Genomic DNA, 16,282 nt, shown 5'->3' with positions numbered 1-16,282 from the left:
CTTACAAATTCACAGGAATCGAACTGCCTAAATATCACACTGTCAGCATACTGTTAATAAAGAGACATGCCTAAATTAAAAACAAAGTGGCTAAGTCGTTTATGAACATAAAAGGCCCTAACATTTAACGAGGAGGCATTCCAGATAGTGTAGGAAAAGTTTAAGTAATTAAATTAATAAATGATGATATAAAGAACCTGATTCGATAAAAACTACTAGACACAACTATAAAATAGCTACAAGATACCCCACAGAACATTTTTACAAAGGCTAAACAACTAGTTATAATTTTAAAATGGTAATAATTTTACCAAAACCTGAAAATAGCCCTATATAGCAGAAGTTGACGAGAGCCCAGATGAAATCCATTCTGACATGAAGGCACGACTTTATTTATTTAGTAAACATGTATAATGGAATGAGCTAATATTTCGAACACTTTGGACAAGATAGGTATATAAGTCTAGTGAATATTATGTAACACATATTGAGAGTATTGGTTTAACCTGTCAAATAATAAACCTCCAGACTTTATGAAAATTAAATAAATTCGTTGAATATTAAAAACATTGCAGAGAGCTTAAATAAACTAGTTAAAAATAAACATGCTAAATTCTTGCTGGCCGTCGTCATTATTTGACATTTCTATAGTATTTGTATATTTATTTATATTGATTTGGTAAGAGTGTGATGTACTTGACATAAACGAGTACAAGTACGCCACACCACGTGCCACACAACAGGCTATATAACTCAGTTATTAGGTTATTATGTCACATGTTACAGTGTCACACGATTATACTTGACATAAACAAGTAAGAGTACGCCACACCACGTGCCACACGACAGGCTATATAACTCAGTTATTAGGTTATTATGTTACATGTTACAGTGTCACACGATTATACTTGACATAAACAAGTAAGAGTACGCCACACCACGTGCCACACGACAGGCTATATAACTCAGTTATTAGGTTATTATGTTACATGTTACAGTGTCACACGATTATACTTGACATAAACAAGTAAGAGTACGCCACACCACGTGCCACACGACAGGCTATATAACTCAGTTATTAGGTTATTATGTCACATGTTACAGTGTCACACGATTATACTTGACATAAACAAGTAAGAGTACGCCACACCACGTGCCACACGACAGGCTATATAACTCAGTTATTAGGTTATTATGTTACATGTTACAGTGTCACACGATTACAAGAGTACGCCACACCACGTGCCACACATGTTACAGTGTCACACGATTATTTGACATAAACAGGTAAGAGTACGCCACACCACGTGCCACACGACAGGCTATATAACTCAGTTATTAGGTTATTATGTTACATGTTACAGTGTCACACGATTATACTTGACATAAACAGGTAAGAGTACGCCACACCACGTGCCACACGACAGGCTATATAACTCAGTTATTAGGTTATTATGTTACATGTTACAGTGTCACACGATTATATTTGACATAAACAAGTAAGAGTACGCCACACCACGTGCCACACGACAGGCTATATAACTCAGTTATTAGGTTATTATGTTACATGTTACAGTGTCACACGATTATACTTGACATAAACAAGTAAGAGTACGCCACACCACGTGCCACACGACAGGCTATATAACTCAGTTATTAGGTTATTATGTTACATGTTACAGTGTCACACGATTATACTTGACATAAACAGGTAAGAGTACGCCACACCACGTGCCACACGACAGGCTATATAACTCAGTTATTAGGTTATTATGTTACATGTTACAGTGTCACACGATTATACTTGACATAAACAGGTAAGAGTACGCCACACCACGTGCCACACGACAGGCTATATAACTCAGTTATTAGGTTATTATGTTACATGTTACAGTGTCACACGATTATACTTGACATAAACAGGTAAGAGTACGCCACACCACGTGCCACACGACAGGCTATATAACTCAGTTATTAGGTTATTATGTTACATGTTACAGTGTCACACGATTATACTTGACATAAACAAGTAAGAGTACGCCACACCACGTGCCACACGACAGGCTATATAACTCAGTTATTAGGTTATTATGTTACATGTTACAGTGTCACACGATTATACTTGACATAAACAAGTAAGAGTACGCCACACCACGTGCCACACGACAGGCTATATAACTCAGTTATTAGGTTATTATATGTTACATGTTACAGTGTCACACGATTATACTTGACATAAACAAGTAAGAGTACGCCACACCACGTGCCACACGACAGGCTATATAACTCAGTTATTAGGTTATTATGTTACATGTTACAGTGTCACACGATTATACTTGACATAAACAAGTAAGAGTACGCCACACCACGTGCCACACGACAGGCTATATAACTCAGTTATTAGGTTATTATGTTACATGTTACAGTGTCACACGATTATACTTGACATAAACAAGTAAGAGTACGCCACACCACGTGCCACACGACAGGCTATATAACTCAGTTATTAGGTTATTATGTTACATGTTACAGTGTCACACGATTATACTTGACATAAACAAGTAAGAGTACGCCACACCACGTGCCACACGACAGGCTATATAACTCAGTTATTAGGTTATTATGTTACATGTTACAGTGTCACACGATTATACTTGACATAAACAAGTAAGAGTACGCCACACCACGTGCCACACGACAGGCTATATAACTCAGTTATTAGGTTATTATGTTACATGTTACAGTGTCACACGATTATACTTGACATAAACAAGTAAGAGTACGCCACACCACGTGCCACACGACAGGCTATATAACTCAGTTATTAGGTTATTATGTTACATGTTACAGTGTCACACGATTATACTTGACATAAACAAGTAAGAGTACGCCACACCACGTGCCACACGACAGGCTATATAACTCAGTTATTAGGTTATTATGTTACATGTTACAGTGTCACACGATTATACTTGACATAAACAAGTAAGAGTACGCCACACCACGTGCCACACGACAGGCTATATAACTCAGTTATTAGGTTATTATGTTACATGTTACAGTGTCACACGATTATACTTGACATAAACAAGTAAGAGTACGCCACACCACGTGCCACACGACAGGCTATATAACTCAGTTATTAGGTTATTATGTTACATGTTACAGTGTCACACGATTATACTTGACATAAACAAGTAAGAGTACGCCACACCACGTGCCACACGACAGGCTATATAACTCAGTTATTAGGTTATTATGTTACATGTTACAGTGTCACACGATTATACTTGACATAAACAAGTAAGAGTACGCCACACCACGTGCCACACGACAGGCTATATAACTCAGTTATTAGGTTATTATGTTACATGTTACAGTGTCACACGATTATACTTGACATAAACAAGTAAGAGTACGCCACACCACGTGCCACACGACAGGCTATATAACTCAGTTATTAGGTTATTATGTTACATGTTACAGTGTCACACGATTATACTTGACATAAACAAGTAAGAGTACGCCACACCACGTGCCACACGACAGGCTATATAACTCAGTTATTAGGTTATTTATGTTACATGTTACAGTGTCACACGATTATACTTGACATAAACAAGTAAGAGTACGCCACACCACGTGCCACACGACAGGCTATATAACTCAGTTATTAGGTTATTATGTTACATGTTACAGTGTCACACGATTATACTTGACATAAACAAGTAAGAGTACGCCACACCACGTGCCACACGACAGGCTATATAACTCAGTTATTAGGTTATTATGTTACATGTTACAGTGTCACACGATTATACTTGACATAAACAAGTAAGAGTACGCCACACACCACGTGCCACACGACAGGCTATATAACTCAGTTATTAGGTTATTATGTTACATGTTACAGTGTCACACGATTATACTTGACATAAACAAGTAAGAGTACGCCACACCACGTGCCACACGACAGGCTATATAACTCAGTTATTAGGTTATTATGTTACATGTTACAGTGTCACACGATTATACTTGACATAAACAAGTAAGAGTACGCCACACCACGTGCCACACGACAGGCTATATAACTCAGTTATTAGGTTATTATGTTACATGTTACAGTGTCACACGATTATACTTGACATAAACAAGTAAGAGTACGCCACACCACGTGCCACACGACAGGCTATATAACTCAGTTATTAGGTTATTATGTTACATGTTACAGTGTCACACGATTATACTTGACATAAACAAGTAAGAGTACGCCACACCACGTGCCACACGACAGGCTATATAACTCAGTTATTAGGTTATTATGTTACATGTTACAGTGTCACACGATTATACTTGACATAAACAAGTAAGAGTACGCCACACACGTGCCACACGACAGGCTATATAACTCAGTTATTAGGTTATTATGTTACATGTTACAGTGTCACACGATTATACTTGACATAAACAAGTAAGAGTACGCCACACCACGTGCCACACGACAGGCTATATAACTCAGTTATTAGGTTATTATGTTACATGTTACAGTGTCACACGATTATACTTGACATAAACAAGTAAGAGTACGCCACACCACGTGCCACACGACAGGCTATATAACTCAGTTATTAGGTTATTATGTTACATGTTACAGTGTCACACGATTATACTTGACATAAACAAGTAAGAGTACGCCACACCACGTGCCACACGACAGGCTATATAACTCAGTTATTAGGTTATTATGTTACATGTTACAGTGTCACACGATTATACTTGACATAAACAAGTAAGAGTACGCCACACCACGTGCCACACGACAGGCTATATAACTCAGTTATTAGGTTATTATGTTACATGTTACAGTGTCACACGATTATACTTGACATAAACAAGTAAGAGTACGCCACACCACGTGCCACACGACAGGCTATATAACTCAGTTATTAGGTTATTATGTTACATGTTACAGTGTCACACGATTATACTTGACATAAACAAGTAAGAGTACGCCACACCACGTGCCACACGACAGGCTATATAACTCAGTTATTAGGTTATTATGTTACATGTTACAGTGTCACACGATTATACTTGACATAAACAAGTAAGAGTACGCCACACACCACGTGCCACACGACAGGCTATATAACTCAGTTATTAGGTTATTATGTTACATGTTACAGTGTCACACGATTATACTTGACATAAACAAGTAAGAGTACGCCACACCACGTGCCACAAAACAGGCTATATAACTCAGTTATTAGGTTATTATGTTACATGTTACAGTGTCACACGATTATACTTGACATAAACAAGTAAGAGTACGCCACACCACGTGCCACACGACAGGCTATATAACTCAGTTATTAGGTTATTATGTTACATGTTACAGTGTCACACGATTATACTTGACATAAACAAGTAAGAGTACGCCACACCACGTGCCACACGACAGGCTATATAACTCAGTTATTAGGTTATTATGTTACATGTTACAGTGTCACACGATTATACTTGACATAAACAAGTAAGAGTACGCCACACCACGTGCCACACGACAGGCTATATAACTCAGTTATTAGGTTATTATGTTACATGTTACAGTGTCACACGATTATACTTGACATAAACAAGTAAGAGTACGCCACACCACGTGCCACACGACAGGCTATATAACTCAGTTATTAGGTTATTATGTTACATGTTACAGTGTCACACGATTATACTTGACATAAACAAGTAAGAGTACGCCACACCACGTGCCACACGACAGGCTATATAACTCAGTTATTAGGTTATTATGTTACATGTTACAGTGTCACACGATTATACTTGACATAAACAAGTAAGAGTACGCCACACACCACGTGCCACACGACAGGCTATATAACTCAGTTATTAGGTTATTATGTTACATGTTACAGTGTCACACGATTATACTTGACATAAACAAGTAAGAGTACGCCACACCACGTGCCACACGACAGGCTATATAACTCAGTTATTAGGTTATTATGTTACATGTTACAGTGTCACACGATTATACTTGACATAAACAAGTAAGAGTACGCCACACCACGTGCCACACGACAGGCTATATAACTCAGTTATTAGGTTATTATGTTACATGTTACAGTGTCACACGATTATACTTGACATAAACAAGTAAGAGTACGCCACACCACGTGCCACACGACAGGCTATATAACTCAGTTATTAGGTTATTATGTTACATGTTACAGTGTCACACGATTATACTTGACATAAACAAGTAAGAGTACGCCACACCACGTGCCACACGACAGGCTATATAACTCAGTTATTAGGTTATTATGTTACATGTTACAGTGTCACACGATTATACTTGACATAAACAAGTAAGAGTACGCCACACCACGTGCCACACGACAGGATATATAACTCAGTTATTAGGTTATTATGTTACATGTTACAGTGTCACACGATTATACTTGACATAAACAAGTAAGAGTACGCCACACCACGTGCCACACAACAGGCTATATAACTCAGTTATTAGGTTATTATGTTACATGTTACAGTGTCACACGATTATACTTGACATAAACAAGTAAGAGTACGCCACACCACGTGCCACACGACAGGCTATATAACTCAGTTATTAGGTTATTATGTCACATGTTACAGTGTCACACGATTATACTTGACATAAACAAGTAAGAGTACGCCACACCACGTGCCACACAACAGGCTATATAACTCAGTTATTAGGTTATTATGTCACATGTTACAGTGTCACACGATTATACTTGACATAAACAAGTAAGAGTACGCCACACCACGTGCCACACAACAGGCTATATAACTCAGTTATTAGGTTATTATGTCACATGTTACAGTGTCACACGATTATACTTGACATAAACAAGTAAGAGTACGCCACATCACGTGCCACAAAACAGGCTATATAACTCAGTTATTAGGTTATTATGTCACATGTTACAGTGTCACACGATTATACTTGACATAAACAAGTAAGAGTACGCCACACCACGTGCCACACAACAGGCTATATAACTCAGTTATTAGGTTATTATGTCACATGTTACAGTGTCACACGATTGTACTAAGGAATGATATGCAACATCAGCGAAATCGATGTTGCCTATGCAGAAATGAAACTTCATGCAAAATTTTAAGCTTAAACGCTACTTCGTTCTTGAGAAATTGCAAGGACAGACAAACAGAAACGAACCGACCCTTTGAGTGATATGCTTCGCTAACGCTCAGCCAATTAAATAGTATGGAAGACGAGTACACATATATACAACCTATGAACGAAATTCGTTATATTACTCGCCTTACATGAATTGGAGTAATATATAGACAAAACCTCACCACGTAGAAAAATATCTGAGTTTGTGATTTTAACTAAGTAAAGTTAGGGAATTTTTTTTGCCAATGCGCTGTGCAGCGGGTACAACGGTTATCGCAAGATAACCGGATCAAGCAATGTCGAGCGTGACTGCTGCTTGGATGGGTGACCGCTGAGCTGATCCTGTCCTTGCAAGCAGCAGCCCACCTACTCAACCATTGGTGGTTGTTCGGAAGTCACCTTTAACCCGCTGGTCTCCAGGTTAAATGTTAGAGAGGACTTCTTAACCCTAACTTCACCTAGTAAAATACATCTTTACTTTACTTTACTTTAACCAAAGAAATTACAACGTGTTTGATAATTGGAAGTTAATTTGATTGATTAATGTTTAGTATTTAAATAATTCTAGATAAGTTACTTCGGTGGTACAGGATTGTTGAATATGAAAGCTGAGAGACAGCCTGGGTGCCAGGTGCTCATTCCGGGACTTATATGGTCATTTCAGATCTTGTATTAGATCAGCTCTCTCGTTTGAACCTAATTTGATATTCACAGTTCAATATTGGAAATCTAGTTCTGAAATCAAAAGCTGTATCGAGCTGAAGAAGAAACGCACTAGGAACCCTTACTCCGCTGTAAATAAACAATCCTAAAAGCCTGGATGATACTCCGGCATACCTTTCAGGTGGCATAGAAAGCACTGAGAAATCGATTCTATTAAAAATCGACTGTAGTGATACGACCTTCAGTTATACTGCTTAAAAGCCACTCCTCCATTTATCTTGTAAAGTGTGTACTATTTAAGTATTTAAACAACAAAATCCTTAAAACGTTCGAGATTTATTTGATAAAAATCTAAAATCTGTTTGGATGTGTATTGGTTATCTGTTTAAAATGGACATTTTCCGTAAATGTATTACCAAAAATATGGTCATAAATCTGTTGGAAGTTAAAATGAACATGTCCGCCAGTACAGCTGACTCTTAAGATATTAAGAAGTATCTCATTGGTTGATGAGGTTGATAATGAAAGACAGCTGATACAGACAGTCTTATAAAATAATGTCAATTCTAATAAAATAAGACTTTGTCCTCCTCCGTTGGTTATAGTCTCAGATCTCTAACCGAGAGATCACGGGTTCAAATCCCGGACAAGTCTAATGTATTGAAACGAAACAGTGTGTGTACTTTGAAAAATAAACCAGTGTACATCGAAGCCGACATAGCTTAGCTGAAGCTTAAAAGAAGAGAAACAAAAGATTTGTAATAGTCTTGAGACAAGCTGCTGATTTCCGGATGAAATCTCGATATTGTAATTCAAACACTTTTATAGCGAACTATAATGCGGAGATACGCTGTAGAGACAAGATAATATAAAGAGTAGATAGAGTAGTTGACAGTCACCATCTGCTTGAGCTCTCTGAGGGTGAGGCTGGAAGAGACGGTGACATGGACCTCCTTCTGTCCGGGCACTTTCCTCGTCCTGGCACTTCGCCTCACGTCCTGCGCCGCTCCTGAGCCGTTCGTCGCCGTCTTCATCACTTTCTGCGAACATGCACTACAGCTTCAGTCACACTCACTAGAGAGTAGATCATATGAGAACGTGGCGGTAGTGTTACGATATAGTGTCCCTACCTTCAACTCGGGCGGTATGGGCGACGACGGCCCGTCCATCCTTGGCCGCTTCCTCGACGACTGTAACAACAGACATTTATTCTGAGATTTCTTTCCTTTAGACAAAGCCTTTTTCGAAATATCTTACAGTAAAATAATTCATAGTTGTACTCTAATAGCCAACGGCCTGTTTTAATGCTACATCGTAACTCTAAATCACTGATCTCTCGGAGAAATACTTTATCTAAAGTAAGACCTTACACATTATAATATTTATATACGCAATGTATATTTGTTATTATCCTCATTATATGACCCGGTACGCCACGCCATTGATGGTACGCTCTTTATTAACAGTTGTTACGTCACATTGTCCAAATAATAATATTTATATACGCAATGTATATTTGTTATTATCCTCATTATATGACCCGGTACGCCACGCCATTGATGGTACGCTCTTTATTAACAGTTGTTACGTCACATTGTCCAAATAATAATATTTATATACGCAATGTATATTTGTTATTATCCTCATTATATGACCCGGTACGCCACGCCATTGATGGTACGCTCTTTATTAACAGTTGTTACGTCACATTGTCCAAATAATAATATTTATATACGCAATGTATATTTGTTATTATCCTCATTATATGACTCGGTACGCCACGCCATTGATGGTACGCTCTTTATTAACAGTTGTTACGTCACATTGTCCAAATAATAATATTTATATACGCAATGTATATTTGTTATTATCCTCATTATATGACTCGGTACGCCACGTCATTGATGGTACGCTCTTTATTAACAGTTGTTACGTCACATTGTCCAAATAATAATATTTATATACGCAATGTATATTTGTTATTATCCTCATTATATGACTCGGTACGCCACGCCATTGATGGTACGTTCTTTATTAACAGTTGTTACGTCACATTGTCCAAATAATAATATTTATTTACGCAATGTATATTTGTTATTATCCTCATTATATGACTCGGTACGCCACGCCATTGATGGTACGCTCTTTATTAACAGTTGTTACGTCACATTGTCCAAATAATAATATTTATTTACGCAATGTATATTTGTTATTATCCTCATTATATGACTCGGTACGCCACGTCATTGATGGTACGCTCTTTATTAACAGTTGTTACGTCACATTGTCCAAATAATAATATTTATATACGCAATTTATATTTGTTATTATCCTCATTATATGACCCGGTACGCCACGCCATTGATGGTACGTTCTTTATTAACAGTTGTTACGTCACATTGTCCAAATAATAATATTTATTTACGCAATGTATATTTGTTATTATCCTCATTATATGACTCGGTACGCCACGCCATTGATGGTACGCTCTTTATTAACAGTTGTTACGTCACATTGTCCAAATAATAATATTTATTTACGCAATGTATATTTGTTATTATCCTCATTATATGACCCGGTACGCCACGCCATTGATTGTACGCTCTTTATTAACAGTTGTTACGTCACATTGTCCAAATAATAATATTTAATTACGCAATGTATATTTGTAATTATCCTCATTATATGACCAGGTACGCCACGTCATTGATGGTACGCTCTTTAACACTTGTTACGTCTCATTGTCCAAATAATAATATAACATTGAAAATCTATAGTTGTTTGTTTTTAATTACAAAAGAAGCCGAGATGACTGAAATCTGGAGACACTCGGAAGAAAATATTATTTTACCACAAACGGAAAATGTATATATATGTGAATAAAATACAGTATCCATTTATAAATTTGTAATATTTGTTATGATTAGTGATTTGCATTAACACTACTTAAAACTAGCTTCAAGAGTTGTTGTTTCCTTATCCTCAGTGGGAATAAGGAAAAACTCAACATTTTAAAGATTATAGCCATCATTTTGTAATTCATAATACATAAAATTAAAGGACACAAACAATCAAGTACAAAAATCGGCCGAGCGTCAGCGTATAGACTAATTCGTGGGGCTGGAAAATGTTCATTTCATTTATTATTTAAACAGTGATATGAAACCCAATTTAATGATATCTTAAAATGATTATTTCATCTGTAGATTTCTAATTGTGCATGAAACTCTATTTGTACATGTGCACAGACAAGAATGTATCCTATGATGGATTCATTGAAGTCTGTCACTCAGTAAACAGGGAGAGGGGTGTAAAATATCTTTCCCGTACGGTCGTTTGTCGTTTAATCTATTAATTAGTCAATGAGCTATAGACTTGAAGCCTGTTACACAACACGTTGCGTGCAGTTTTCCTACCTAGTATAATACAAGATTACTTTTAAAAAACCCGTTTCAACGGCGATACAAATGATTGTACTGAAGTTTTCTTTATCACAAAGACATTAGTTTAATCTATTAATTATTCAATGAGCTATAGACTTGAAGCCTGTTACACAACACGTTGCGTGCAAGTTCTCCTACCTAGTATAATACAAGATTACTTTTAAAAAACCCGTTTCAACGGCGATACAAATGATTGTACTGCAGTTTTCTTTATCACAAAGACATTAGTTTAATCTATTAATTATTCAATGAGCTATAGACTTGAAGCCTGTTACGCAACACGTTGCGTGCAAGTTCTCCTACCTAGTATAATACAAGATTACTTTTAAAAAACCCGTTTCAACGGCGATACAAATGATTATACTGCAGTTTTCTTTATCACAAAGACATTAGTTTAATCTATTAATTATTCAATGAGCTATAGACTTGAAGCCTGTTACACAACACGTTGCGTGCAGTTCTCCTACCTAGTATAATACAAGATTACTTTTAAAAAACCCTTTCAACGGCGATACAAATGATTATACTGCAGTTTTCTTTATCACAAAGACATTAGTTTAATCTATTAATTAGTCAATGAGCTATAGACTTGAAGCCTGTTACACAACACGTTGCGTGCAGTTCTCCTACCTAGTATAATACAAGATTACTTTTAAAAAAACCCGTTTCAACGGCGATACAAATGATTATACTGCAGTTTTCTTTATCACAAAGACATTAGTTTAATCTATTAATTATTCAATGAGCTATAGACTTGAAGCCTGTTACACAACACGTTGCGTGCAGTTCTCCTACCTAGTATAATACAAGATTACTTTTAAAAAAAAACCCTTTCAACGGCGATACAAATGATTATACTGCAGTTTTCTTTATCACAAAGACATTAGTTTAATCTATTAATTAGTCAATGAGCTATTTTTTTGTGAAATATTCCTATAATAGCGAAAGTCAGCTCAAAACAATGCAATTTTAACCTCCAACACACCTGATGACACCTTCAACAACAGATTCCAAAACCGCGAAGAAAAACATCTTATTTTGTTCCGATAAAATTTGCAGGCTAACAAAATCTTTATACTGTGTATAAATTTTGGATTTAAGATTGCAGTCAGAGTGTTCTGAAGTAGAAAAAAACCTTAACAGTTAGGAGTATAATAATAACTTACTGAGTATTTAATTTTAAGTTCATTAGTTATCGTTTGAACAAAAATATATGCTAAAATGTGAACCATCGATTTATTTGTAAGAACGAAAACGAGAAATAATTAATCGCCAACTTTTTAAAAAATAAAGGCCATTGAGCAGCTACGGGCTCGAACCTGTACAGAACTACAAGGGACTGTGTCCGAGTGAACTGAGAGCGCGGGGGTCTGTAAGTAACATTCACTTACATTGCATTAAATGAACAGCCGGGGATGATATAGTGGATGCCACCACCCTCCGGCCTCAGACCGCGAGCCTGTCCCAGTCTACCGGTCTCCCGGTCTTTACTCGTATATCGCACGGCTCTCACATTCATCACGCTACAACTCAACATCAGCTAATACACCGGCTCCCTATTAAATTAATGTTACCAATTACAGTAGTATGAAGGGTCTCTGCAAGCGTCCGAACTTATCAGTACGAGTCTGTAGCACATTTATATAATTTATGAAAAATATAAAAAATCTAATGTTCCCAGTAGTCTGCGACGAACACGCCTTGCCTTAACGCAGGAAGACCGATGTATGGAACTGATTGTACAATAGAAAATAATTGAATGGGATATCAAATTAGATTGCACCTCTCACAACGCATCGCACATCAGTAAAACTGTTATATTTACCGTTCAATGTATACTTCTCTCCACTAATAACATTTCCACAATGTCATTGAGTTAGCAATATTAGGTGGAGTTTGGACAAAAAATAGATGTTAGTTATAAAAATATATATTTCTTCTAAAATCTGAAAATTTAGTCCAGGTTTTAATTAAAACTGTTGGACCTCAGGACCCAATAATATAAATGTACACGCAATATTTTGGACGGTGTTTCTAAATTTTGAAAAAAGCGCGACGTGTGATAACCGGAGCTGGAACATAACACGCCCGATGGTTTTGAAATAATTGCCAAGTTTTTTATCGTCGCTCCTGTTTTCTCTGAGTGAATGTAGATTAGAAATTAGTAACCGGTCGTGGATTCCTATGAATAATTATTGTTCTGGTACAACTTAGGATTTTTAAGTCTTAGAAAAGTTTAGTGTATGTGTTTAGTAGTAGAATGTTAAATAACGATAAAATAAAAATGTATTATACATTAACCAATTCTTATTTCCTGTAGTAGTTTACTTAGACGACATTGTAGGATACTGCGGTCTTCTCCACCGCAATTGGTAGTCTATCAGATACACGAGACGAGGCAGTATTCAAGATACCTGAAGGTTGAGCATGAATCGGAGGCTGCTGATTATTGGCAGAACGGAAGTGGCCGCTTAGTATGTCCACAATAAGTACGATACTGCGGTCTTCTCCACCGCAATTGGTAGTCTATCAGATACACGAGACGAGGCAGTATTCAAGATACCTGAAGGTTGAGCAAGAATCGGAGGCTGCTGATTATTGGCAGAACGGAAGTGGCCGCTTAGTATGTCCACAATAAGTACGATACTGCGGTCTTCTCCACCGCAATTGGTAGTCTATCAGATACACGAGACGAGGCAGTATTCAAGATACCTGAAGGTTGAGCAAGGATCGGAGGCTGCTGATTATTGGCAGAACGGAAGTGGCCGCTTAGTATGTCCACAATAAGTACGATACTGCGGTCTTCTCCACCGCAATTGGTAGTCTATCAGATACACGAGACGAGGCAGTATTCAAGATACCTAAAGGTTGAGCAAGGATCGGAGGCTGCTGATTATTGGCAGAACGGAAGTGGCCGCTTAGTATGTCCACAATAAGTACGATACTGCGGTCTTCTCCACCGCAATTGGTAGTCTATCAGATACACGAGACGAGGCAGTATTCAAGATACCTAAAGGTTGAGCAAGGATCGGAGGCTGCTGATTATTGGCAGAACGGAAGTGACCGCTTAGTATGTCCACAATAAGTACGATACTGCGGTCTTCTCCACCGCAATTGGTAGTCTATCAGATACACGAGACGAGGCAGTATTCAAGATACCTGAAGGTTGAGCAAGGATCGGAGGCTGCTGATTATTGGCAGAACGGAAGTGACCGCTTAGTATGTCCACAATAAGTACGATACTGCGGTCTTCTCCACCGCAATTGGTAGTCTATCAGATACACGAGACGAGGCAGTATTCAAGATACCTAAAGGTTGAGCAAGGATCGGAGGCTGCTGATTATTGGCAGAACGGAAGTGACCGCTTAGTATGTCCACAATAAGTACGATACTGCGGTCTTCTCCATCGCAATTGGTAGTCTATCAGATACACGAGACGAGGCAGTATTCAAGATACCTAAAGGTTGAGCAAGAATCGGAGGCTGCTGATTATTGGCAGAACGGAAGTGGCCGCTTAGTATGTCCACAATAAGTACGATACTGCGGTCTTCTCCATCGCAATTGGTAGTCTATCAGATACACGAGACGAGGCAGTATTCAAGATACCTAAAGGTTGAGCAAGGATCGGAGGCTGCTGATTATTGGCAGAACGGAAGTGACCGCTTAGTATGTCCACAATAAGTACGATACTGCGGTCTTCTCCACCGCAATTGGTAGTCTATCAGATACACGAGACGAGGCAGTATTCAAGATACCTAAAGGTTGAGCAAGGATCGGAAGGCTGCTGATTATTGGCAGAACGGAAGTGACCGCTTAGTATGTCCACAATAAGTACGATACTGCGGTCTTCTCCATCGCAATTGGTAGTCTATCAGATACACGAGACGAGGCAGTATTCAAGATACCTAAAGGTTGAGCAAGAATCGGAGGCTGCTGATTATTGGCAGAACGGAAGTGGCCGCTTAGTATGTCCACAATAAGTACGATACTGCGGTCTTCTCCACCGCAATTGGTAGTCTATCAGATACACGAGACGAGGCAGTATTCAAGATACCTAAAGGTTGAGCAAGGATCGGAGGCTGCTGATTATTGGCAGAACGGAAGTGACCGCTTAGTCTGTCCACAATAAGTACGGTACTGCGGTCTTCTCCACCGCAATTGATAGTCTATCAGATACACGAGACGAGGCAGTATTCAAGATGTTGGAAACAATTAACAGTAATTATATTGCAAGCGTCATATAAAAAAATAAAAGTCTTAAACTAATAACTAATAAAATTTAATTTTAAGTAAATAATAGATAAATATAGTGAACATTACGGTTTGTGTACATGAAGTTTTAGGGTAATTGTCGCGTTTGATCTCTTTATGGAAAGTATTGACTAGCCCTACACCAAATTGAGATGGCAAGTATTCAAAAACAGTAGTTCTGTTATGTGCCATACGAAAGGTGTGCCTCTAGTTCCTTGTTGGTGAACGTCACTACCCCGAAGTGAGACGCACTTGAATCGGCAGTATAGCGCGACATCGAGGATACAGAGGCAAGGCAAAATCAGTAATCCAAGCTCCCCGAGAGCCACTTTACACGACTCTCTTTAATTTAATTTGTAAAACATTCTGACAGTTTTCTTTTGCGTTCTAAACACTCTATTAAATTTGTATCTAGAACAACCACCCCACAATCAACGATCATAAGTTAAATGTGGATGTAATGCACCAAAACGCACAAATCGCTTCTAACAAAGATTAGAGCGATTCGATTAGAGAAGAGCTGTCGCTCATGTGTAAGGAGCTCTATCCGGAAGCTTTATAGTCACTGAGCACAGCTTCGGACCTGAAGCGTGTATTGCGTTTGAAATTGATAATTTCAATAGGCCGCTATATTTCACCGAAAACATTACAAAGGCGGGAGTGTGGTATTTTTTGTTAAGAAATGACTCATATGTCAATGATTGGGAGAACGGAAGTGGGCGGT

The 16,282-nt window shown here is 38.0% G+C and overlaps 1 protein-coding gene across 3 annotated transcripts in view; it reads right to left on the bottom strand.

Moving 5' to 3' along the window:
- Positions 1–16,282, bottom strand: part of LOC124361727 (ubiquitin carboxyl-terminal hydrolase 48-like) — a 213,769-nt gene that overhangs the window by 17,932 nt on the left and 179,555 nt on the right. For 2 of the 3 annotated variants that reach the window (XM_046815668.1, XM_046815670.1), the window contains 2 exons: positions 8,995–9,054; positions 8,764–8,904 (listed from right to left, as the gene is read on the bottom strand). In XM_046815668.1, the coding sequence (XP_046671624.1) occupies positions 8,764–8,904; positions 8,995–9,054 (201 nt within the window). The remainder of the gene's footprint in view (positions 1–8,763; positions 8,905–8,994; positions 9,055–16,282) is intronic. The other variant, XM_046815669.1, reaches the window with a different exon arrangement.

The sequence above is a fragment of the Homalodisca vitripennis genome, chromosome 5 (assembly GCF_021130785.1).
Source record: "Homalodisca vitripennis isolate AUS2020 chromosome 5, UT_GWSS_2.1, whole genome shotgun sequence".
In the NCBI taxonomy this organism is placed as follows: domain Eukaryota; kingdom Metazoa; phylum Arthropoda; class Insecta; order Hemiptera; family Cicadellidae; genus Homalodisca; species Homalodisca vitripennis.
This window is presented reverse-complemented; position numbering and strand designations above follow the sequence as displayed.